The sequence below is a fragment of the Gossypium arboreum genome, chromosome 12, assembly GCF_025698485.1.
Source record: "Gossypium arboreum isolate Shixiya-1 chromosome 12, ASM2569848v2, whole genome shotgun sequence".
Taxonomy (NCBI): domain Eukaryota; kingdom Viridiplantae; phylum Streptophyta; class Magnoliopsida; order Malvales; family Malvaceae; genus Gossypium; species Gossypium arboreum.
In genome coordinates this window covers 3,461,099-3,488,187 of record NC_069081.1, presented here as the reverse complement: position 1 = coordinate 3,488,187, position 27,089 = coordinate 3,461,099, and the positions used below count along the sequence as shown (strand labels likewise).

The 27,089-nt window shown below is 31.5% G+C and overlaps 2 protein-coding genes across 2 annotated transcripts; both read right to left on the bottom strand.

Annotated features, from left to right (window-relative positions):
• Positions 1-1,564: 1,564 nt before the first annotated feature.
• Positions 1,565-6,265, bottom strand: LOC108478476 (ceramide synthase LOH2-like). The gene is made up of 7 exons (XM_017780936.2): positions 6,067-6,265; positions 5,742-5,871; positions 4,635-4,843; positions 3,732-3,887; positions 2,804-2,989; positions 2,538-2,716; positions 1,565-1,884 (listed from the first exon to the last, which is right to left on the bottom strand). Exons 1-7 carry the CDS (start codon positions 6,093-6,095, stop codon positions 1,862-1,864), a joined length of 912 nt encoding a protein of 303 aa, XP_017636425.2. The 5' UTR covers positions 6,096-6,265; the 3' UTR covers positions 1,565-1,861.
• Positions 6,266-15,242: 8,977 nt separating this feature from the next.
• On the bottom strand, positions 15,243-20,146 carry LOC108476746 (glycoprotein 3-alpha-L-fucosyltransferase A-like). Its single transcript, XM_017779041.2, has 7 exons — positions 19,470-20,146; positions 18,728-18,888; positions 18,005-18,246; positions 17,288-17,392; positions 16,626-16,782; positions 16,219-16,446; positions 15,243-15,977 (listed from the first exon to the last, which is right to left on the bottom strand). Exons 1-7 carry the CDS (start codon positions 19,869-19,871, stop codon positions 15,722-15,724), a joined length of 1,551 nt encoding a protein of 516 aa, XP_017634530.1. The 5' UTR covers positions 19,872-20,146; the 3' UTR covers positions 15,243-15,721.
• Positions 20,147-27,089: the final 6,943 nt, after the last annotated feature.

Here is a 27,089-nt window from a genome sequence, read left to right as displayed (position 1 = left end):
CATTATTAAATTGTAGAAGTTTATTTCAAATAGAAAAACAGTTTCGTAGTCCAACTAGGATAGGGAAAGAGCCTAATAGGGTGTGTTTCCTCTCATATGTATTTGATAAATATTCATGCCTCTCATTGCATTGTACCCAATTATATGTATTTTTTAGACTTTTAACCCAACGATTTATAATTTAATCCAACCCAATACATATTTTTCTATTTTTTCAAAATAAACATTAATTTCCCATTAAATATTTTTCTCATATCAATTTTACTCCCAATAAAATTATGATGATTTTACCTCTAATAAAATTTCCAAGAAAATATATTCCATATTTCACAACTCAACTTGTTCACTATAACCAAATAATTTTATTCATAGTATGTAGCATCATTCCAATATAGTGAGAATTTATAGCTAGTTAAAGGGTAAATGATATCATCTCATTGTCATTACAGGATGGATGAAAAGTAAACATGGTCATGGTCATGGTTATGGTCATGATCATGGTCATGGATCATATGTATTTGTGATAAATTATTTAATTACTATTTGATAGTAATTAACTTTTCGTGAAGGAAGATGTAACGGTTATTGTAAGATAAAATAGCATAATATTGAGAGGACATATTTATCTCAAAAAGCTTAAGGATATTATATGAGGGTAACACATTTATAACAAGGTCATTGAATGAGCACTTTATAAGTATCTTTCGTAATGATATATAATAAGGAAGAGTTCAATCACAATACTTTAGTGGAATAATTTCATGGCTGAATAATATTATAATTAATAATGTTATAATTATTTAAGCCTAATTATATATGTCTAATCGGTCTCTCCACTAGCTCGAGATAGCCAGAAACAAATTGCATGTAAAACCAACAAATATGAAATGAATGAATACGATGAACTAAGAGAAATAGATCGCATGTATCACCATTCACAGTGAAAGCATTTTCTCGCTAAGTACAAAAGATGAGTTGAAAATTAATTTAAGTTCTTCAAATTATTAATTAATTAATTACGATTAAATAATTGAAATTCAAAAATAGAATTAGACTAATTAAGTCATTATAAATTTGTTGAAAAAGGAAATTAAATATATTTCCTCATAGATTTTATTACGGTAGAGTTGTTATGAATTTAACAAAATTAGAATTGGATTGAAAAATTATTTAACTAAACAATTAATTTAATAAAAAATATATTGGTTAATAAAAATAAATATTAGGTTGGATAAATTATAAGTGTTGGATAAAAGTCTAGATAACACATTAATTGACTCAATACATAAAAGGTCTACACTTGAGATAATTCATGATACTAGAATAGTAGAGAAAACCGTTCAATAGAAAGTCGAGATCGACTTAATTCTGCATTGTACAAACACAGATATAATTTCAGTTAAACTTATTGTTGTACAGTCTCGATTTTAACAAAACTTTGAAAAAATTTGCTGTTTTCTTAATTGGTTTTTCCAATACATATAACCTTCCATATGCATGGAAAAATCTTGAATATTACTTGTATCTAGCACCAATACCAAAGTCCAAGTAACATAAACTTCAATTTTTGTGATAGGTTAGATTAGGATGAAAATGAATAGCAAAAGAAATAAACTGTCTAATGCCATTCAATTCCATTTTACAAATTGGAATGAATATTTAGATAACCAAGAATAGAAATCAAGACATATATGATTCATCATCCATCCTACTTCCCTCATTTGTACTAGGGATATGAATCCAGCAAAACTTGAAATCAATAGTAATTACCACTTGAGCGCAGAAACAAACCTACAACAACAAATCTCCTCCTCGCTTAACATCCCCACCGTCAACAAATTTTTTTTATGAAATGTTCAGTTTAGTCACCATCATCCTCAGAATCTGCATTCAAACAAATAGAAGCAAGTCAATACACAATATTCTAATTTTTATATTATTTACTTATTTCTACATGCCTAAACATTTTAAGACTAATATAAAAAATTTTTCTTGTTCTACTGGTCTGATATCAACTCTACAGCTTTGGGTGCAGTTCAAAATATGGACAAGTTGACAAGAAAGGACGCAAAATCAAGTGATCAACTATTGTATGCATGATATTAATAATTCTCTTATCATAATGAACAAGAAATTAAACCACGTTTCTTGACCTTGAAATTAGAGGGGAACTAACAATTAGTCATTCTTATTTTCTTATTTATCAAAACATAAACGATCTGATCACATGCATCTAGTAAAGTAGGAGTACTTTCGAAAATCAATATTCAATTTTATGGAGTACCAAATCATCAATATTTCTTTGCTCAAAACTCTATCTCGTCACTGAGAGTTTTCAATTCCAACACTTTCATGCATCTGCCCTGCACTTCTCCATTTCCTACTATGACTTATGTTTAGGGGAGAGATGCTTTACCAAATTTCAATGATAAACGAAAACGGGAAAGAGACAGCTTTTAAATTTTTTGAGAAAAAAAAAAGAGATAAAGATGCAAAAAATCTCTTAATGTTAAAAACAAGAGATAAGAGATGCTTACCGGATCTAATGTCTTCGCCAACTTTTCCTCTGTTTTGCCATTGTCTCATTATCATTGAGTATATGAGAACCCACCAGTAGACATGGAACACAAGTAGCATGAACAACATAGTATTCAAAAAGTAGTACAGGAATTTGGAATAGGACTCTGAAAGACTTAGGCACTCCATAACATCGTAGCTGTTAGGCCAACCACAAAAGTAGACAAGTGATTAGCCAGTCTGCAAATCATGTAGTGAAGCCAAATTATTAACCATAAGGGCAAACCTTGAACTCTTGATGACCCAAAATGGAAAGATTATTATACGTAGCACAAGCCAAGAGATGGCAAATAATCCAAAGCATGCACTAGCACCATGTTCCCTTTCAGAATATTTGAAGACTTTAGCTGCTTCCAAAAACACATCACTTGCATCATGTAGGGCAAGGATAATTGAACCAATGCGGAAAAAGCTGTAAACAAACAAATGATAATATTCTTCACACCTGGATATCTAAAAGTTCATATAATTGATCAAACCAACTATTATAAGGAAAATGTTTAAAATTCTCGAAGGCTATGTTCATCCCTCACAAGAGTTATTCCTTCAATTATGATGTAAACATCCATGCCAAAAAAAAACTTCAAAACAATAGCTAATAACGTTATAAATCAAGAAAGCAATACCAACAGAGTGAAAAAATTTTCACCCTCGGATGATGAAAAAATTAACATATCTCAGGACAACTTTGAAAGAAGGCATAAGCTATCTTCTTAGAAAATCAGATAGCAAAACTTCTAGGTTACCTTTCATCAAAAACTACTAATGATACAATGGACAACAATATGCTACAACTTTTAAAACCAAGTGAGTAAAAATTAACATAAGGGGCTTGTAGCTAATGGAGGCTTGCTGAAAGTAAACTCAAAGTAGCACATTGAAGTAAGGAATACCATATATGTGTATAGAAAGCAAACGAATTTTAGACCATACTTATAGACTAAAAGATAACAATAAAATTTTCAAGAATGAAAATATAAACAACACACGAGGAATGCTAAAAACAATTTACAATCTAGAGATAAATGGTCCAATGATGAGATACCAGAAGATGCCAAGAAGTAAGCAATAATGATTGCCACAAGAATATTTGCCTCTTTTTATACAGCAATAACAGGGAATTTGGTGCCCTTCCACAGAAAAGGGTAAGTTACCTTGTAACATACGAGTATCCAATCAGGATAGAAGTAATTATATGATGAGACATCATCACAGAAAAATCCTTCCTTCGAGTCTCCCAAGTAAGGAGGGCGAAAATGCTATAGATGTAGAACCCACATTGGCACATGTAGAAAAGGCTTAGGGAAAGCCTGGGGTAAAAAAAAAAAAAAAAAGAGAGGGAAGAAGTTAAATTTCAACTAAGGTGTTGGTAAGTATAACAAGCCCTAGTCCTCCTGCAATGCAGGACCAATAATTAAAGAAAATGGGAAATTTAAAGAGAACAAAACAAAATATATGTTGTTGGGGTATGCATCAAGGGAAAAACACATAATAAAATGCTGATCAAACAAATTCATTCCTTTAAAGTAGACAATATCCCATAAGAAACTATTTTCCATCAAGATGTTGTCGAGCAGGATAATTCAGAGATAAGATGATACATTCACTTGAAAGAGGACAATGAGGGCACTTATACCACCTCCAATGCAAAATAAAAGATCAAAGCAAAGCAGAGCAAAATATAACAACTGAACAAACTTGTTTACAGATGACAACTACAAGTTTAACATAGGCTTATCTGCTAGTAGTGAAGGTTAAAGATTAGTATATCAGATAGGAGGTCAAGCGAACTAAAAAGAAACAAGAACTAAATAAATGAAAAAAAAATAGATTTGGCCATTATCTTTTACAGTAATTATAAACAAGAGAAGAGCCTATCGTGCAGTTTCAATTTAGAGATCAGAAACATAGAGCATTGACACTGAAGAGGAACTAAAAGTTTATGGCAAAGACACTTATAAACTGGTAAAGAGGTAAAAAAGACTGCATGCTAGCACAAGAAATTAGATTGTAAAAAACAACAGTTGGATAAAAGTATAGGAATATAGGTTACTCACTTCAACTCTTGGTTTGGCCAATCCTTGAAGTACCCTTTTGAGTCTCCAAACCATGGCTCGTAGTAGGTGATTTTGAGGACCCATGTTTCAACGGTAGCAAAGTAAGTAAACTTCCACATAGATTCTGAGCATTTTGTAATTTTTACCTGTGTAGCCTCATTCATCCTCAAAGGAGCAGATCCATTACTCAATAACCAGACAGATAACCTCTAAAGGAACGTCAATAAAATTTAAAATGTATTAACAAAATATGAAGTGTTTTGCATATACCCAGTTTATATTTTGCAGTAGCACTTGAATGTAATAGTACATATGAAATGAAACCATCAAAAGAAGAAATTTCATCGACAATAACCGACGCTTTCTTTTACATTTCCAAGCACGAATTTCAAAAAGCTGCACATCATTTCTAATGAAGGTAGATGAAGGTAGAAGTTTCAAATATTAAGATTACAATCAACATAACACAGATGCATGATTATTGGGTATTACGTAATAAAAGCTTGTCCCAGGCTTCCATTCGCTACACTTGCCACTTCGAATTGAAATGCCTTTGCAGCTTCACATGAAAAGCAAAACCACTTTCAAGCAATTCATCTAGAAAATACTTGAAGCAACAGAATGCTCATCGATGACCCAAAATTCAGTTTGTTACAAACTAGCAAAAGCAAGAAAAATTCAACAGCATTTGATGTCACTATCCCTTGGTACAAATCTAAAACCCATTCCAAGATTCGAAGCTGCTTATTTTTTCTTACCATGTACATTTGCAAGATTTTATATATAAAGAAAAAAAAAATAGAAATTGCTCCAGAAAAGGAATCGGAGTATAGATGAAGCTGGTAAAATTTTGGTTTTCCTCGTCCTCATCTCAAACAATTATGAGCTCTGTTTTTATTTGTGTGTGTGTGTGAATATGATGAATTTCTTTTGAACTACATAATGTCCTATTCTATGGTAAGCTCAATACATGCCAAACAATAAAACTAACAAAAGAAGAAGAGAAAAAAAATGCCAAACGAAATATTGTAAAATTAAAAAAGCAAATCGATACAATGAAAATACGTTAGGAATCAAAATTGGATGAAGAGTAAAAAAAGTTCTTACGCGAAAAATGAATTTGTCAAGCAAGAACCTGGCGACAGGGAAACCGATGGCGAAGTAAAGTGCCACGAGAAAATGCAAAGCGTCAGGCTTGGCATTGCTGCTCCAAATATATAACTCCATTGAACACCAGCTTCAAAGAGAAAGCATCTATCAAAACCTCAGAAATTGTCTAACAATTTAATCCGTTTTACAAAATTCCAATGCATTGATGTTCCATCCGAAGAGAATAACAAAGATTTTCTTTCCTGGCCCTAATTTTTTACCTAATAAATAAAATAACAACAACAACATATATGTATATATTTCCTCAAAATAAATACCATACATTAGATGGCCGACATCTATCAACACCATTATTTTACAAAAATAACAAATTCTTTGTAGAGATTTCAACCTAATATCTATAATCTTCAATATTTCAATCAAAACATTTTTTCTAATGTCAATCTTTTATACATAAATTTTATTCCCCACATTATGAATGTATCATAATGTAATAATATAATAAATGTTTGATAGATGTTGATGGCAAGTTAAGTAACAGAAACTCAACCATTAAATTAAAAAAAAACTTATATTTTGTAAATTCTTATCTATATTAATATTAAATATTTGACTGAATATGGTATGATAAATTAAGCTACACTAAATTTTTCATTAAACGAGTAAACTATAAAATTAATCACTAAATTAAAGCTAAATTTTTATTTTTGTCTCCCAACTAACACATGTTACAATATAATCACCCACATTATCGGATGATAACATTTTGATTACTCATCTATTAACGGTTGTTATCTCTTAACAAAATGATAACGTGGCACATTACCTCAAAGGTTAATATCTAATTTAGCCTCTGAATTGTAGCTAAAAGATTCAGTTAAGTGAGTTTTTTAAAATATATATTAAAAATTTAGAAATTTTTGAAAATTTGTAATTTATATTTTAAAATTATAAAATTATAACTATGTAAAAAATTAAAAAATCCAAAAATACCTAAATTATTTCTAAAATTTATAATCATGTGGGTTATGTTGGTGCTCAAATACACTTGATGCCCCCATAAAAAGCAAATATCATACACATATTACATAATTTATGAACCATACTTCATAAAGTAAACGTGCCACAAAACATTTATTTTTAAAATATATACAATAACAAAGAGAAAAAGGCAAACTAAATACAGAAGTAGCTAATTATAATCAGAAGAAATTGGATGAAGATAGGTCATTAAGATCTTCTTCCAGTGACAAGAACATTTCATCAAGGCTTGACAACTCACTTCCATCTTCATCATTATAGCTGAAGCTGAGCATTGCCCTCATGCTCTTCAACTTTACATACAACCCATTTATTATAATACTATTAACAAAAAAAATAAAAAAAAAAGATAAATTCTACCTTAAAATATGGTTATTGTACTCTTATTTCAGTTTGGATACGTGGCAACATAAAAAGTAACTTAGAAGACATTTATAGATGACTCTTTGTCTTATTTCATTAGTAATGACCATCCAATTGGTCATGAATCGTGTTAATTGTTCATAACCAGCCACCCACATATTTCTATTGGAACACTTTTAATTAATTAATCAAAAGTTATATCTTTTGGTTATTTATGATAAGTCATATCACTTGATTTTTAGTAAATAATTAAGCATAAAATATATTATTTAAAAATTATGTCTTTTTAAAGATGTGATTATTCAAAAAGATATATAATAATTCCTATAAATAAAAGTGAGATTTCATTTGGAAAACATACCAAAAAAATTTCAAAAGTTTTTCTATCTTTCATCCATCTTCTACTATTTTAGATTGTTCTATAAAGAATTATTTTATAGAAATTGTTTTTTTTTTTTTTGTTATACTCTACCCAATGCTTGGTGGACTATTTTTAGGTAGTGCAAAATGCAAATAGTCATCGGACTTCTTGTATCCTCGAGGTTCATTTGCTTGAAACTCATTTGCACACCAAATATAGGTGGGGGCGAATAGAACCTTGAAGATAGTGTCTTGATACATGATAAACCATAATTTATACATATTTTTACCCCATGCTTGGCATATTTATGAATGATTTTTCCTTGGTTTTAGTGAATTTGATGCTCCTAATCCTTTAAACTCATGTTTTATACTCAGGAAAGCTTAGGATAGCAAAAAAGAGAGAGAAACGAGCCAAAAACAGACAAATTGGGCTTAAATTAGTGTTTCACACGGCCGAGGCACTTCCACACGGGTGATCCACACGCCCGTGTGTCATGGCTGTGTCGACTAAGAACCAACTCAAAATTGCATACGGCCTGAGCCCTGCACACGGATGTGGCACACGGCCGTGTCCCTGTCAAGCCCAAGTCTAATTCTACTCGGAAAAGGGCACTTTTGAGGGTTCTGAAGCATTCTAAAGCCTATATAAACACCCTAGAGGAGGATTAAAGGGGGACACACAAAGTTGGAGGCATAAAATACTCCCGAATAGCCATCGGAATCACCTCGGAGCCAGGATCTACATCAAGACTGAAGATTTCCATCCAATTTCCTAAAAGTTCTTGGGTTTCTTTATGCTTTGTTGTTTCCAAACTTTGAGATGTTTTCCATTATTATTATGAACTAAAATCCCTAAATACCTAAGGGAGATGAAACCTAAGACGAATCTTATTATGCTTTGATTTATATGATAAATACTTGTTCTTATTCTTAATTATGAGTTTTAATTCTTGCTTTAATATTTCAGGATATTAATCCAGACTTTTGATGTGCTTATTCAGTAGAGCAAAAGTCCCTGTTTAAGAGTAGATCATTCATAATTAAGCGGAGTTGAATGCAATCCTAGAGATAGGACGACATAAATCTGTCGGATTAGAGTCAAATCTAATAAGGGAATCCATAGATCGAGTTAATGCGACAATAGGGATTTTAATTAGAAAGAGATTTCAATTAATCAACCTAGAGCCAGTTGTTTCTAGTCTCGAAAGAGATAGTATCATAAATTAGGGATTTCTACAGAATAAGTCAAGTGAATAAATCGTCTAAGTCAAAGGTAATAAGTGAAGTCTAGGTGGATTTTTTCTTGGGGATTGTCTTCTCAATTGGTTTTCCTAAAGTATTTTCCAGCTTTCGCCTCTGTCGTGATCTTAGATAAATTAGAAAATTAGTTTAGTTTAAAAATACCCTTAAATTCATAGGCTAGATAATAAAAAGAGAATAACTAATAGTACTTTTAATCTTCGTGGATACGATATTCCGGTCTCACCATAACTATACTACTGTTCGATAACTGCGCTTGCCTTAAGTCGAATTTAGTTTTACGACCATCAATACATGCCTTGGAGCTTTGTCTTATTGCTTCATTTTTTTTTTTGTTCGAGTTGTTGTTTGTAACGCCCCTTACCCATGTTCAACACCGAAACAGGGTACGAGGTATTACCAGAACATAACACATACCATCCAACATAACCAAGATAGAAATATGTCATCCAATTAGATAATGCATCGTTATAATATATGTCTTAAACAATATTAGGCAACTTCAATGGCTTTGTACAAAATAATTGGTCAAATACTGTAACCAATATTTTAAACCTAGGCAATTATGACACGTAACAAAATAACTAAGCCTACTATACATGCCATAATTCAAAATGTTTAGTTCAAATACCCAAAAGTATTGATAGTGCGGGCAGATCTTCAACGATCCTTAACTCCTGTGCAAGCTGGACGACACTATAAGACAAAAGAGAGAAAAGAAAGTAAGCTTATAGCTTAGTAAGTAAGTAAGTATATAAATAATAATTAAAATATCTAATATGTTTACACAATAACTCAAGTGTATCTACTTTTAATTTCACTATTTACTCCACTTTGATCAAGCTGTCTCTCCTGCGTCATGTTCACTAAATAAATCATAACTCGAGTTACAAAGCTTGAAATTCAAATACGTAAAATTTTCCTAAATCTAGACTCATATTAATTCTTACTAAAATTTTTCTAGAATTTTTGGTCCAGGAAATTAGTATAGTTTATTAGTTAAAGTTTCCTCTGTTATACAACTCGACTGATCTGACCTCTGTTCACTACGAATTGATTTTCTCTCAGTACAAAAGTCAAATAGCCATGAAATTTGTTTCATTTAAAACTAGACTAAATAAGTAATCTAGGAATATAAACTATATTTCTTAATTATTTTTGTAAAATTTTTAATGATTTTTTAAATTCAGAACAGGGGATCACATAGTCATTCTGAACAAGTCACACACAAATATAAATATCTCAAAATATAGAGTTCCTTTACTTGTCTGTTTCTCTTACATGAGAATAGACTCATTAAGCTTTAATTTAATATCTCATTCAGCCTCTAATTAAATTCCTACTATTTTTGGTGATTTTTCAAATTCACGTCACTGCGACTGTCCAAAACAGTATTATTGCAAATACACTCTTTCACACTTTCTTTGTATTAAACTCATTTTAGCATACTTATCACAATTCATTTTCACCACATTTCATACATCACAAGTATAGGTCCATGATTACAATGTCACCATAAAATCATCCCGTTGAACACTTCGGATCAATTCTCGATACTTGGTGGTTTCAGCACACACTCCACCCATCATATTTCATATAATTCGGCTCTCTTGTACACATGGTAAACACTTAGTACGACCCATGTGACCTAGCCAATTTATCTCGTAGCTCTTTTGTCTACATGGTGTCCTTCACTTGGAATCACACATGCGACCTAGCTACATTTATCTCTCCCGTAGCTTTCTTGTCTACATGAGATACATCCCGTATCACACATGTGACCTAGCTACTACATAGTATCTCGTAGCTCTCTTGTACACATGATGTGCACTCAGCACCATACATATGACCTAGCTACGTTCTATCTATATTATTCAATCTTTCCGAATGTTCAACCGGGATTTCTCTCTCTATTACTTATTTTCATTCTTCCAATAGTCGATTTATGCTTCAAAATCAGCTAAAATATATATAATAGGCTGAAATATAATAATGTAAATGAAGTTAATGTATTATTTACATACAAACTTACCTCGGTGCAAAATATGGAAATTTTGCAATTTAGTCCAAAATCTTTTCCTTCCCCCGTTCCAGGTCGATTCCACGCCTTTCTTGATTATTGAGCTTGAAAGCTTGGAAAAAACCCTAGCTATGGAGAACATGCAAGTTTCGACCAAGCTTAATGAAGATCAACACATTTTTGTGTTATTTTTCCCATTTTATTTCATTTAATATACAAATGACCAAAATGCCCTTACTACTAAACTTCCTAAAAATTCCATCCATGTCCAAATTTTTGTCCATATAAAGTATAATGGTCTAATTGCCATTTAAGGACCTCTACTTAAAACCCCCATTTCAATCAAGTACTTTATGAACTAGAACACACACATTTTTCACCTATCTCAATTTAGTCCTAAACGTCAAATTAAACACCCAATCGATAAAATTTCGCAACAAAATTTTCAAACAATTATGAAATCATATTATAAACACTAAAACTTAATCAAAATAATTTTTTTCAACCTCAGATTCGCGGTTTCGAAACCACTGTTCCGTTTTGGCCCTAAATCGGGTTGTTACAATGTGCTTCGTTCATGTGTTCGAGATTTTTCTCACTAAAGTTCTGTATTAACAACCTCATACTACCCACAAGAGAGGCCATTCGCTTTCAGCCACTTGCGATGAACTGTTCATAGGGACCACTGAAAGGCCAGTGAGGCATAACAACCTTGTACTATCTCAAAAAAGGGAATATCAAATCAGAACCACACAGTACTATACTTGATTACAACTAATATATAACGAACATGCCACTTGGCTGACCACACGAGCGGATCACCATCCTTATTGCCAGTGACATGGTACTATCAAAAGAGGGGACCTCCACCTATATATATCCTAACACACAAAGAGCAAATGGTCTTCTTCTCCCTTAGGCGCTCTACTAGAGAACCTATACCCACTCTCCGAATCTTCCAAAGTCCTCTTCCCTTCCTTACTTAGCCTTTACCTCCGACTTTTCTCCTGTCACGGGTGAATCGGCCTCTTATCATGACTACCATCTCTTCATTCTCTCATCATCATTGAACACCATTAATGTTCAATGATAAGCATCCTAGCTACTATATAAACAAATTATGATTAATAAAACCTAATTGAACCATGAGGAAGTGCAGGGCCACGATCACGAAACCTCCACTATGCTTCAAGGTGTGCTATGAGATTAACTTCCCTGATCACTGCCATTTTTTTTTTTGGCTCCACAAATGGAAACCTTTTTTTTTTAACTTAGAATAATGTAATAGGGATAAATCCCAAAATTATTCATTAATTTTGATTTAATGTGCAATTTGATACATAAATTTTAATTTAAATTTTGATTGTGGTTCAAATGTATACATGAAACTTTAATTTTGATTCAACCATACACATTCAAAGAAATAAATATATCAATTTATTTTTATATTGGATAAATATAATTATATGTGCATGTAATATATAAACATAAAATGATGTATAAATAATTGTGTTAATAATTTATAATAATTGGATTAAATCAAATTTTCATATATAAAATTGCACAAAATCAAAATATATGTATAAAATGACACATTAAACTAAAATTTATGCATAATTTTAAAATTTATCTGATTACACTTTTCAAGCAACTTTTAATTTTGTATTTATAAATGAACAATCTCTACTTGATTCTGGAGTGAATAAAGAAAACAAAGTATATATATACACTTTTAAAATATATATATTATCTCGAGAAAAAGGCTAAAATCTTCCAACATTCTTGGAAGTCGATGTTTTCAAAATGTTGCTTCCATATAGTGTTAAACATTTTTTTCATTCATTTTGAAGTGATTTAACAAACAATATAAGTTCAAAATTAAAAGAGACAAAAATTTAATTAGAATGCTAAAATAAATTTTTTGTAAAGTTTAAGGGCTAAATAAATTATTATTCCAAAAAAAACTTATATTTTTATTCATACATTTATATAGACACGAATAATTCACATTAATGAAAGGAAAAATATTTGGTATAATGTTAGTGCTTTCAAACTCCACAAACAGGGTTAAGAGTTGACAAGTCTCCTATCGATTATTTTAAAAAATTATTTTCTATTTTGAATATCTTTTTTTTTTTAGTTCTATTATTTTCACTCCGTGGTACCCTACATTAGAAAATTTTAATTCCCAAACCATCTTACACATACCTTTTAAGATTTAATTTAAAAAAAAACTATGCTAGCTTCTAATATGACATTCGTTGTACGTATTTAATATTTAATTAATTTTTAAATATTATATTTTAATTGTAATAATTAATATAAAATAATTTTTATTTAAATTATTAAATATAATTCAGATATATTAACTTTTCAATTTAAATATTATAATGAAAAATTTCTAAATCATAATTAAAACATTTTTATCATATTCAACATATAATATAGTTCTACTTTATACAATTAATGCAAAGTAATATTATTTAAAATAATAGTTTCATAATTAACTCTAATTATTTAAGTGATAATTAATATGCTAAGAATTTCATTTAACAAATAACTCTATTTTAAAATTAGCAAAATATTTTTAATTAATAATTATAAATTAAATTATAATATTTTTAAATATATAATAATTATCACAACTTCTATCAAAATATAATTATTTTACTTTTTTATTTTAAAATATAAATTTAATAGTATGATAAAAAATTTAAAAAAAAATATTATGCAAGAGTAATTAAGGTTTAAGGTGTGTGAAATCTCAATCTCGAAGATTTTTTCCCCACTTTCAAACTTCGCAATTTTTCTATCCTCACATGGGTTATGCCTAGTCTTCCTCTCCACCAACATCCAAGGGCCAAAGTCGCCTATTCCAGTCGTCGTACCAGTAACCGCGTGGGAAGTTCTAGTCATCGGGATTGTCTTCCTCGGTGAACCCACTGCTATTAAACCATGCAGACAATGGCCATACCGCCCACACAAGAAGCACACCACTGGTAGGCTTTCATACTCAATATTAGAACTTGTGAAAGCAGTGGTTTTTCCAAATTAAATAAACTACCATGCGCACATATCGTCCTCTCGTTTCACTGTTTGTATTGAAATCCAATTTGGTCACCTTCCCAACCGTTCCCCCAAATTTCCATAAAACCTCCTTCCAGAACAGTACTAGGATAAGGATGCGCTGGATTAAAATCAATTTGTCCAAGGTTGCACCGTTAGATACAGCTCAAAGATAAGCCAAGGTACCTATGACAAAACCATCTCATAATAATCAGAATTTTGGAACTTGGCTAAGAAATAGCCATTTTCAATGTCCATCAATTGAAAAGGTTGAGAGGGTCTCCACAATCCATAAACCTTATTCTGCAGAGCCGCAAAGTCGGTATTCCTCTCCAACAACTTAAGAACCACAGAAGTGGACATGTCCTTGACTAAGAGTTCGTGGACCTTATCTGAGAATTCAATAGCGGGGATACCGTTGACCACCAACTTCTTGACATCACCTTCAAGTAGGGAAAATTCCCCATTAGCAAAGCCAACTTCATTCATCCCTTTTGATTCAATGGGACCTTTCCCCAAAACCAAATCTTTCCAAGACAAAGTTGGCGCCGACGTTAAATCAACAACCATCTCAACATCCGGATTAGACTCCGAATAGTTGAAGCAAACTTTCTTAGTGCTCGGATTACCAGGGAGATTATCCCCTTCCTCATTGCTATCACAGAAAGAATCCATCCCTATTGAAATGGTGAAAAGCCCTTAATTTTAATATTAAAGGACAATATTTTTAAAATTTTAAAGCAATTTACATTTAAATAATATAATATTTAAATTTTTTTGAAAGTGTTTATCTATGTAACAGGCTTAATCATTCTTTTAAAAATTTTAATTACTCTTTTAAAATTTATGTTAAAATGTATATATTTTCTATTATATCAACATAAAAATTAAGATAAAGAACATGAAATTCACAGTTTTGTTAACATTAAAATCAATAGCTTTTATGGCTAAAAATAATTGATTACGAGTTTATTTAACTACAACACAAATACTCCTTTAAACAAAGAGAAGTAATTTAAACACCCTTGTAGTACATTACCCCACCCCCAAAAAAAAAAAAACAAACTTTCAACAACTTAGGTAACCATATCCATAGTGCTCAATGTCTTTTCTTTTTATACGTTTTAAAGACATTGTAATTTTTTAGAGTTAAAAGTTATTATATTTATATATTTAATATATAAATTATATTTACATAATTAATAAGAATATAAGATACAGATTATTTGTAAATTAAATAATGTTTTGTACTTATATCCTACTTATTTATTTTTATATCATAATTATATTTTAAAATTATATATACCTATATATATATATATACCTATATATATATATACTTTAAAAATTAAATACACATGTTCCGATCTAACATTCCCCCATCCTAAATCCAAGAAACATTAAACTTCTCACATAGACAAGATAGATTACAGCACAAACCAGCCCAATTAACTATACAACCAGGAAAACACACACAAAGAGCCTTATGAAACCCGAGCCCAGTGATTCATACTAGGTATAACAGAGAGATTCTCCAGTAGCAACTTATACACACTGATTCTTGAACATATCTATATTAAAACTAAATTATCCAATCTTTTTATTAATGCTTTGAAGAATTCTGAAGCTAAATCTCAAAGGGTCAGATGCAAAGTGGGCTAAAACTAACAGAGCCATCAGTAAAATTATAACCATCCCCATCTCTATCAGCTATAGCTTAACAGCTCATCAATGATACATATATACGATATTCTTAACACCTGCATGAGGTTGCCTTGATCTTTCAGGAACTATTTTCAGCAAACAGCACTGAGATGGGGAATCTGTCAACTATTTGTAAAGTTGAGATAATGTGACCTTCAATCTAGACAAAAATGACTTCAAACTTTGGACAAGGGTTGTTTTCAATGTGGCTCCTGAGATCAGCATCCCCTTTGAACTTGAAGGTATATAAAGCCTGTCTTTGTGTCAAGCCAACAGGATAGACTCTGTATACCTTCAGTTCATCCCCCCCTCTTATGCTTTTGGGCCTCTCCTGCTTCCAAATTGGCACGTGTTTCAGAGACTTAAACTTCTTAAGCACTGCAGCCTCCAAGGCCTCGAGAGTCAAATTGCCAGACCTGGTCATCAATGTCAGAAATAAGGATCTTCCTCCAGTTTTGAAATTGAAGGAATAAGTGAATTAACTGCCACCAACCTATCGACACATTGACAAATTGGCTCATGCTTAAGAATGCAACACTTACATGGTTTCAACTACTTTTTCCATTGATTGTTATGTTAAAAGAATGTCGAATCAAGTCCAGATAAAAAAAAAGGATTAATAAAAATGAGTTGTAACAATGTACTAGTAGCAAATACCTCAAGAAAATAGAATCCATCTTAAACCTTCCTCGCTCTCTTACATATATATGATACACGGTTTCTGAACCTCTGGTACACTTGCAGGGGCGTTTCTTGAAGTCAGACCTCCTTTCTTCTTTCTGTTGGATGACGGTTGCCAAGTGAATGCACAGCCGACATGATGAATGAACAGCAGCCATATCCACGAGGGCCTTGAAAGAATCAGACGGTCCTTCGTACTTCCACCTAATTCATGTATATCACATTGTGAACAAGATTCTAAATTATGAACCCAAACTAGAAATCAAACCATCAAAAAATCTCATAAAAAGGGGAGAGGGGTCTGTTTAATTATTGAACAATAAGAAACAGGTTTCTGGTATATTAGCAATTTAGCATATTTGATTCCTGGGATTGAACAACACCTTAGTGATTGATTATAAGCATTGGGGTCTTCCGAGAGGTACTTCATTTTCTTTGCAATTGATGGAACATCCTCCAGTTCCTTGATATGTAAATATGAACTGTGAGACGGTGCAAAGTCTTCAATATTTGGAGCACCAACAACAACAGGTATGGTTCCTACAAAAGTTAATATCGTTAAAATTCAGGTCTAATTATTAATATCATTAGAATTTTTCTGATAAATTTACTGGCCTGACATTTCATCACTTGGTAGCCATGTAGAAAAAATATAATGAACCTGAATTGAACAAAAACATAATAATGATGGTAACAATTGGACTTGCATTTTTAAATCCAAAAATTAGATGGATTAAATTTCTTGAAATAATTACGGACAAAATTCAAAATGCACAAACAGTAGAGGGACTTCTAGCACATTTTAACCTTCTCAAAACTCTCCAAGAAATTAGTTATAATATTTTTTCAATTTTTGGCAAAATTCATTTGTTGATTTTATTAGAAACCCCATGGAGTCATTTAGGTTCTTTCAAGAGACATGGGCACAATTGAGTTTTGTAGCATCAATCAAAAGGAACAAATGAACCGGGAACAAATATTTCTATCTATCAAATCGTTTGTCATAAAATAATGTTTAAACTGTGAGTTGAAGTAATGTTCATACCTGCAACAAGAGACTGGAAAAACTTTTCAGTGACATAATCCTCCTCATTGGAGTTCTCAAAAGCCAAGCTAAACTTATAGCGTTTCAGAGTTTCAACTTTGTCCACTGCAAAATTTACATGAAATATATCTATGAGCTACTTTACATGAGGCGCATTTTGAGGAAAACAATTCCTCCCAAACAGTCTTTTGCTAAAACGGCCCATATCCTTTTTATACCGACAAAATAACATGCTGAAATTGATAGCTGGAGCAACTAACATGTATAGCTATGGATACTGTCTCGTATGTATAATGTATGCATATTACTAATGATAATAGAGATAGAGGGAGAAAAAAGTTCAAGTGAAACCAGAATGGCTGAGCAGAAATGCTGATTTGGCTAGAGTTGTCACTTGAGGAGGTAAAAAAAATAGATCTCTCACTATTTTCGAGAAACCATTATCATTATGAGAGTAGTGCACTGTGAAATTCCAGGTTTATTTACCCGGAGTAAGAAATATACAAAGCTACACCTCAGGTATAGAGTATTGAAACCTCAGAAATGCAGGAAATATTTAAGTAATAAAAAACATAGACATCAATAACTTGTAGTTTACATATAGGAAGTACCAAAAATTAGACAACTACAACATTTAGCGGTTTAATATCAGAGTGCATTTCAGTATATAATTACTTAAAATATAAAAAAGCCTAACAAAACAAAAACTCGTCTCACCGTTTCCATCGCGATTTCTACGGCAACTACCATAAGAATCTATCTTGATATTTGCCTTTTCAAGCCCAACAAGTGCTTCCAAACGAAAGTTGCGGGCACCACAATTAGAAATGAAAGCAGCTGCATAGGCCTTTTCAGTCTTTGGCATCACTGGTGCCATGATATCATACTCGGCCCATGAAAAATATCCAACAGGAACATCCGATGAAAGGCTAGTTGTCATTACAATATCATAACCCCTCCTAATCCAAAAGGAAAAGGAAAAATAAAAACTTTTAGCATTACAGAAACTTCCCCATTAACCAGAATCCACTTTTAGCATTGCTCTGCAGGACACTTATTCAGTGAAACAACTGGCACACATACAACAGTTTAAGGGTCAATAGTCAAGTTCATTTATGTCGAACATTTCCAGAATAGAAGCCAGCTTAATTACAAAAAAGATGCTAATGGAGTTACTGAATGCTTTTAGATAAAATCTCACAAACTGTTAACATTATATAAACATATTAGAAGTACATGCTAAATATCATGGAAAACATAAGGACACATGTAGCCATGTCTATGAGCTTAGATTCTGGGAAATGCAGGCAAAAGCTTGGTAAAGAGAATATTGGAAAGAAATAAAGTGCTTAATGAGCAGAAAAGAAGCCCCACAACATTATGGCAAAATCCGTGTTAGTTTCAAATGCAACCAAGTCATTACAGATAGTGCTTACCCACCGTCGTGCCTGAGCAAGATTATTCTCTGAATAGTACGAAGCCGATTCCATCGAGCGCAGCACACTAGCTACTCCAGATTGTTGAGGCAAACCAAAGGCAGCATCAGGCTTCTTACTGGGATCAAACCCAAACTTACAACTAACAGCACAAGTTTCCCACTCCTACATAACCATGAAGAGGAAGTTAGGAATACGCAAGGAAACATTTATTAAACCTAAAACCACTTAGCCAGATGGACTAAACTCCCCAGAGTCATCAAGGAAAGTTCAACTTCTACATAACACCAAAGCCACGAATATCAATATGCAAAATGATAAGAACATTTTAGAGTGAATTAGCATCAGTCAGTAACATTTTTTAACTCCTAATGTTATATATAACAAAAAATAGAGGAGAGGTAAAATAAACTTATATATGTTCCTTTGACCACCTTAAAAAATTCTATAGAGAGATGATCTTCCCTTAAAAGCTATAATTCATATTGTTAATACAATTCCTATGATTCTGTCAAATTGTGCAAATAACTGTGTAAGAATAACAATTTCATAGAAAAATCGATTTGAAAAAAAAATCAGAATCTTAAAAGCTAAAGGTTCCAATTTGAAACAGATAAGTGCAGTTTCAATACGCTAAATTATCTAACGACCTTTCAAAGACCAAAAGAAGACAATTGATCATCCTATCATTTTATCTCAAAAAAAGAAAGGAAAAAAGGAAGAAGAAGAAGAAATGGTGAAGAAACCTGGTCAGCACCAGAAACCCAGATGGGATCCTTGGCAAAATCCCTTGAATAAATCACGCCATCTTCTCTTTCAAGCCACTCCTCACAGCTCTCTTTAAACAAGTTCTGATCGCCACCCAATGTTTCAATATCGAGCTTTTCAACGCCAGCAACCTCTGCTCCATCAGAAGGGTGGTATTTATAGAACATCTCAGGCCATGAATCGAAAAAGGCAGCATTTTTGGCCATGTCAAGACGACCCAAAAACGCAATTTCAGCTATGACTACAAGGGCCACAACTAAAGGCATCAAATTGGAACATTTTGTCTTGTTGGAAACTGATGTGGAAGATGGCAAACTATCAGATAAGGGCAACCCATGTTCTTGGGTTCTTGGTCCTCTTAGATTTGAGATAATACCCATCAAAAAAAAAAAAAACAGAGACCTCGTCTGTGTCTCGCTCTCTCGATCTAGCTCTCTCTACAAAGGGGACAAAAAAACAAATCGAAGGAGGTAGTAAACCTTTTCCGCTTTAAAATGTTTAAGACCTTAGTGAAATTAAACTCGAACCAAGAAGAATTTTCTTTTCCTCTTTTTCTGTTCTTTTGGATTTTATATGTCTATGTCTGAAGCAGAACTTGTCCTAAGAAAAAAAACATGAAAAATGTTAGGATTATTTTCTTCAAAAGTCCCTACACTATTATCACCTAACCTTCACAAAGATAATTAACGAGTCCTCAAAGTCAATGGTCAGTTTAAGCATCTAAATTAAGCAAATTAAATTGTAAATAAGTGTACCTAAATTTAAATGTAATGATTTAAAATAATAGTATTAATAAAATGTAGGGAAGTTATCTTTTTAATATATCATATCTAAACAAGTAAAATTTAAGCTAATATTTAATAAAAAAAAACAGATTGAGTGTTCAATTCCAATGTTTTGAAATTTAGGACCAATATAAAATATGAATCATACATTGAAAATATGGAGTGCAATTAATCCAAAAGGTTAGGGCAAAGACTTCAAAAGGTCTGCGGGGGTTGGTCTAGTTGCTAAGAGGCGGCGTTGGACTTTCCCATTCAGTTTAATATTATTGTGGAATTAGTTTTGGACGCTCTTTGATTTTACTTTATATGATACTACAATTTGCAGCATCTTCCAACCATTTCTTTTCTTAATTTTCTTCCTCTCAATTTCTTTATATATATTGGCTAAACTATTAAAATAGTCATTTTTATTTACCTCATATTATATTTTAGTCATTTATGTTTGAAATGTAATATTTTAGTCACTTACACTAACGTGTTGTAACATTTTAATCATTGGGTCGTTAATTGTCGTTAGCGGTGTAACGGTAAACTGACGTAGCACGTTAAATCATCATTTTAAACAAAAATTTTAAGTTAAATTATATAATTGGTCCCTATTTTTTTTGTTTTGATCAATTTAATCTTTTTATTTTATGTTCTTTTAATTTTTTCTTTACTTTTCATTTGTTAAAATTAGTCTTTATACTTCTATATTTTTAACAATTTATTTTTCTTTTTCTTTTTCTTTTTTATTTTCCTTTTCTTCTTCTCCGTTAGTTTTAATAAATAGAAAACATAGGAAAATTACATTAAAAGAGATGAAGGAGGAAAGAATATAGGGGAGAAGTAGAAGAGGATGAAAAAAGGAAAATTAAAAGAACATAAAAAAAATTAAATTGCTCAAAACGAAAAAATATGAGTACCAATTGTATAATTTAACTTAAAATATGATGATTTAACGTGTTACCTCATCTTACCATTACATTGTTAACAGCAATTAATAGTTTAGTAATTAAGATGTTATAACATGTTAATATAATTAACTAAAACGTAATATTTTAAACATAAATAACTAAAATATAACTTAAAGTAAATAAAAGTGACTATTTTGATAGTTCACCCTTTATTAAAAGAGGGGAGTTGAAATTACACTGCCACAACAACCCAAAAAAACGTTTAAGCTACCACCAGCCATAACTGCCTTTCGGGAAATAAAATCACTATCTAGAGAACTGAAACAAACATTAAAAAAAAAAGGAAAAAAAAAAACAGAGATCTTTCCTTTTAGTTGTAAGGCATGAAATCATAAGAAAATGAATCGAGATCTTTCCTTGGTCTGAAATAATCGGAGTCCAAAGGTCAGAATTCCTTCAATTTCAGAAACTCAAACATTGCCATTCAACCACCATCGGTCCCGTTCTGCCGCTCTTTCCAGACTCGTCGAAGCTTCTTCTACCCAATACATAGAGGATGCATGTGACTGCCCTTCCTCAGCGAATACATGAGCAGCGTTGTTTGCACAGCGAGGTACGAAACTAAAGTTGATACTCTCAAAACTTCGAATCCTTGCTTTAACTTCTTTCACTAGAGCACTGATTTAGGTGCGTACATGCTGCCATGATTAATCCTTCGCATTCCTTACTATAATACCGGAAACCGATCTGTTCGTATCTTGTTGAAAAGAAGCATCAAAATTGAGTTTCAAGACGTCTACTGAGAATTGCATAGTAGATGTAGTATTTTCCAATCTGTCCATTTCAGTAATGTATGCCTTAATGAAAGATATGACCCCATGTGCACTTTTACCTGCACCTTCATGGTAGATACTGTTTCGGTTGAACCACAATGCCCAAAAGCCAATAGCTAATCGCTTTACATCTGGATTGACTATAATTAACAAAAAGCTTGGCCAACCATGTTTTCCAATTCTATTCATTAATGGTTGAGGAGAAATCCACACGCACCTCATGCAGGACTTGTTGAGTAACCATGTTTCCCAATTCTATTCAAGTGATATGGTTTGGAACATAAAATATAAACTATGTATTTTTTCCCTCACAAATATAAGCTAGGGTAAACTATAATTTTTTTTTTTGTTTTTATCACTTAAGTTAAAAATTATATTTTAGTCACTAATGTAATTGAAATTTAATATTGAGCCCATTTCTAAATAATTAATAGTAGTCTTTTCCTATTAGTATAATAACAATTTTAGTTCTTTAATATTTACATATTTTATCAATTTAGTTTCAATTTTAAAAATTCAGTAAATTTAACCCTTAAATCTACACATTCTTTCAATTTAGTTTTACTTCTTCAAAATTCAAATTTTAAAAAGCTTTAAAAAATAAAAATATCTATCTAAAAGTTCATTTTTGCCTGAAAATACATAAGATTTTATAAAAATATTGATACTCGTGATAAAATATCGATACCCCTACAAAGGTATCGATAAAACATTTTGAACCAAAGTAGAGAGCTAGAATGGCATCGATACTTACTTTAGTATCGATACCTAACACATGAATATCGATACTTGCTTGCCTAGTATCGATACTTACATTGAATTTCAAAAATTTTCAAAATGATCCTTCTTTCTCAAATAGTTCTATTTCTATTATTTATTAAAATGTTTAATTAGTCATGTTTTCATCTTTAAAGGTTGAATGTGGTAGTCATTTCTCTTATTTATTATTGTGTATGTATTTGTATAAATTCCAGTAGTTATTGTAGTATTCTGTAGCTCGGGTGCAGACCAAGTGAGGGGTGTTACAACCTTCTTTACTACGTTGGCCTCTACTTGCATCCTGTCCACATGTCTTTGATTAAACTTAATGTTAGAGTTAAACTCATCAATTATCCTTTGCTTAATGTTCAAGGGGATGAATTTGGTGCCTGTAGTAATGGGCACATCTTTAGATTGAGTATCTTCCTCCTTCCCTGTGTTATCAGACTTAGAATAATAAGGTTCTTTTGCTAGGTCATTCACAATGTGTTTCCCTTCAAACTATTTATGGGAAAACTTCAATTCTAGCACAAGCTTTTAAAATTGTTCTGTTGCTTGAACACTTTTGGGATTCTAAGTGTACAACACTTGGAAGATAAGGAAAGGGAATGGTAATAAATAATGAGGGTGAACCTTTTTAGCATTCTTCATAATCTCATTAAAAACAATTTGGCCTAAGTCGGATTCGGCTGCCTCTACTACCTTCATTAATAGTAAAACCACTCGTTTACTCAATGAATCTCTCTAGTTGTTAGGATGCCAATTCCTAATGGTGATTACATACAAAGCATTATACACAGTGGAGAGAGAAGAGGCATGAATGTTACATTTCTTAAGCCAAGTGAGATGGAGATTGTTGGTTACTGCAATAGCGATTGCATCAATGCTCTCATCAAGCTCAATCATATTCTAACCAACTTAGTTCATGACCTTTCTGATTTCGACAGAGCCAAAGTTATACCGCTTTGCATAAAACTCTCTTATAGTCTTTGATTCTTCAATTCTCATGCTTTCAAATCTATTGATTAGTGTTTTCATCTTTGATTGTTTAACAGTGGAGGCACTTTTATGAGTTGTCTCCAAAATATCCTAAGCAGATTTGGCAACAGTACATTTAGCAATCACTTTGAATGCTTGTAAGTCTACTCTATAGAAGATGACGTATAAAGCTTTGGAGTTAGCATTTTCAAGCTTTTCTTTTTCATTGTTCCACTATACCTCAGGCTTAGACACTCTCTTATTCTCAATATTCATTATGGATGGCACCCATCCAGTAAGAACTACTCGTTATGCCTTCTTATCAATGAATTTTATGTAAACCTCCATGCGTTCATGCATGCTTTCCAATATGCATAATGATCAATCTCTAACATTGGGGGACGTGAAGTAGACGACTCTTTCATGGCTTGAATTTAGCAACACTAGAAATCTCTACTAGTTACTTTTGTAATAGTCTGTTTTTCAGTGATGTCGGAAATGGTAGTTTAGAATCCCATTTTCAATGATCAAATCTGTAAATATTATTAATTAATATCTATGAGTCTATTATAGTATTATATTGAATTACGATTAATAATTGTATTCAATAGTTAGTAATTAATGTACAAGAATTAAATTGTAATAGCCGTAAAAGTCAACCACTATAAATTTTTATTTGCTAAAAGGCCTAAATAGTAATTAAACTAAGGTTTATATAGAAATTAACCCACTTTGATGAGTACTGTACAGTTGGTGCAGTTGGTGCACATTTTAAGTGAAAAATATGTTAAAACATAATGTTAAATTACTATTAAAACATTAAAATATAAAGAACAAAAGGGTCATCTTTATCTTTTTTTTCTCCCCATCGATTGTTCATAAGAAAAGAGAGGAGAGAAGACAGTTTTGAATCTTCAAGGTTGGACAAAGCTTTTTCCTTTGCACGTGAGTTCAAACAGAGCCTATTTTTTTTTTTTTTTTAAATTTTGAGATCGTTATAACTCGATTTTAGTTAAACCGTGTTGAGAGAGAGAGATAATTTGTAAAGTTAAATGCTAACTTTTAAGTATAGAAATAAAATGAATAAATTGTAAAAATGTCATGAGAATTTGATAGAATTTGATAGTAGATGGATATAAGATGTATTTGAAATTGGATGAAAAATGGGGCTTAAATGTGAAAGTTATGATTATTTCAATTTTAGGGATTAAATTGAATAAAATAAAAAACTTTAAGAAATTTTGAAAAATAAAATTAAACTATCGTATGCATAAAATAAACTGCTATAAGGTAATTGAAACTAATAAATTGAAATAAATTACCGTATAAATTTGATTTTTGAAACATCAAAATTAAAGATGGTATATGTACATGACTTGAGTATCGATACCTATGCTTAAACTTTGAAAAGTTTACAGTTTGATCTTTATTAATGCTCAAGTCAAATTTAGAGCTTTCATAAGCTCGATTGAGTTTCGATTTTTACTTATTTAACGTGTTGTGCATGCATTTATGTTAAGAATTGATGATTGGAATGAATTACTCATTTGTCATAATTTGATATGGCAAATTAGGCTTTCTCAGTATACTTAAAAGCTTATTCTCAAGCAAATTAACATCTTTTTCATAGTTTTTTTTTTGTTTTAATTTTTGGATTTTTAGTTAATAAGTATAAATGTCTTATTTTTACTCATTTTGTGACCCAATTTGGCTAATGATTTCATTGGGGGGCTAACATGTGGTTGAGCGATGTAAGGACGTGTTGGAGGTTAAAAATGAGCGAAAACAACACCAAAGGAAAGGATATTGTGATACCCAAATTTTAGAATCGTGATACCTCCAACAAGATGGAAGATTGGAGACCACCCTTTAGTGGTATCGTGATATCCACCCTTCAAAAAAGACCCTAAGGTTCGGAATTGCCTGAGGTATCACGATACCCTCTTTTAGATATCGTAACATCGACATTGTGAAGGGAACAAAAATGGACAAAAAGGGTAGTCTTTGTCCACTAGATCTACCAATCACCAAAGGCTCGTGTAGAGGCAATTTTAGCAACAAAAATTCATCAGCATAACAACCATTTTTGGCTGAAGAGGAGAGAGACACTCATTAGTTTAGTTTTAGCTTTAGTTTCTCTAAGTTTTCTCTCAGTTTTTCTGCAACTTTTATAGGATTTTCATTTTTCACTTCTTCTTTCTTAGCTTTAGAGTTTATTTTTCTGCATTTACTTCTTATTCTTAATGTTCTTAGTATTAGCTAATTTAGTTATCACTATAGCTTTGGTTTATTGACACTTTTAGTCTCTATACCTTGGTTGTAAGACATTTCTAACTTTAATTTAATATATTTTTGTTTCTTTTACTTTAATTCAATTAAATTTTGTTCCTTTTATGTTTATTATTTTAGATTTTCTTGTTGAATGCATTCAGTTTTATATTCTTTAAGTTTCCTTGCATAAAAATTTAAATTTTTATATTTTCTTAAACTTTACTTTAATGCCTTCCTTGCTTTTCATTTCTATGTCTATTCTCTTTATTTTCAGCATGAGTAGCTAAATCTAAAAAGGAGGTTGATTGATGAAAATGTGGATAAATTGATTTTTTTTGGATAAGGGACTAATCGTAATAAATTGGATTAAACCGAATAAACCTAAAAACTTAGAAAGTGACACCCCAAAAGTAATATCTAGACAAGTGAAACTGAGAGGTAATCTTGTTGTGCACCAATTCATTAGTCTTGAATTAACCGGTGAGATCGAGAGATAAATCGAATTAATTTGTATAACTCGGTAAAAATTATATTGAAAGATAAAATGGAACCAGTTTGTAATCTCATTCGAAGACTAGTGAACCACATCAAAATCAACCAATCTCTGTTAGTAATCTCTTAGTTTTGTACTCTTTACAATTTGGTCATTAGATTAGCATATTTAATGTTCTTGCAAAACTTTTTTTGTGATAATTTGTCGTACTATAAAATTATATCAGTAGCCGCTTAAATTCTATAGTGTACGCTATTTATCACTTAATAGTCATCTCATTTGGGTTCGATCCTTGGAAAACTCTAGTGTTCCATTGTAACACTACAACTATTACAGTTGACCTGTAAGCTTGTAGTAAAATCGCACTTTAAAATTGTTTTATAAAATTGTTTGTTTTATGCGCACATGTGAATGTGATCAATTACTATTGAGATTTGATTGTGAAATACTCTGGTAACAGATATAGCATTATGTAACTCAGATCTAGTGACCGAGTCGATTGAGGGGTATTACAACTTTAAATGGTAGGTTTTGATACAAATTGTTAACTTGAAAGCAATTGCTAAGTACTAAGCTAAGTTTT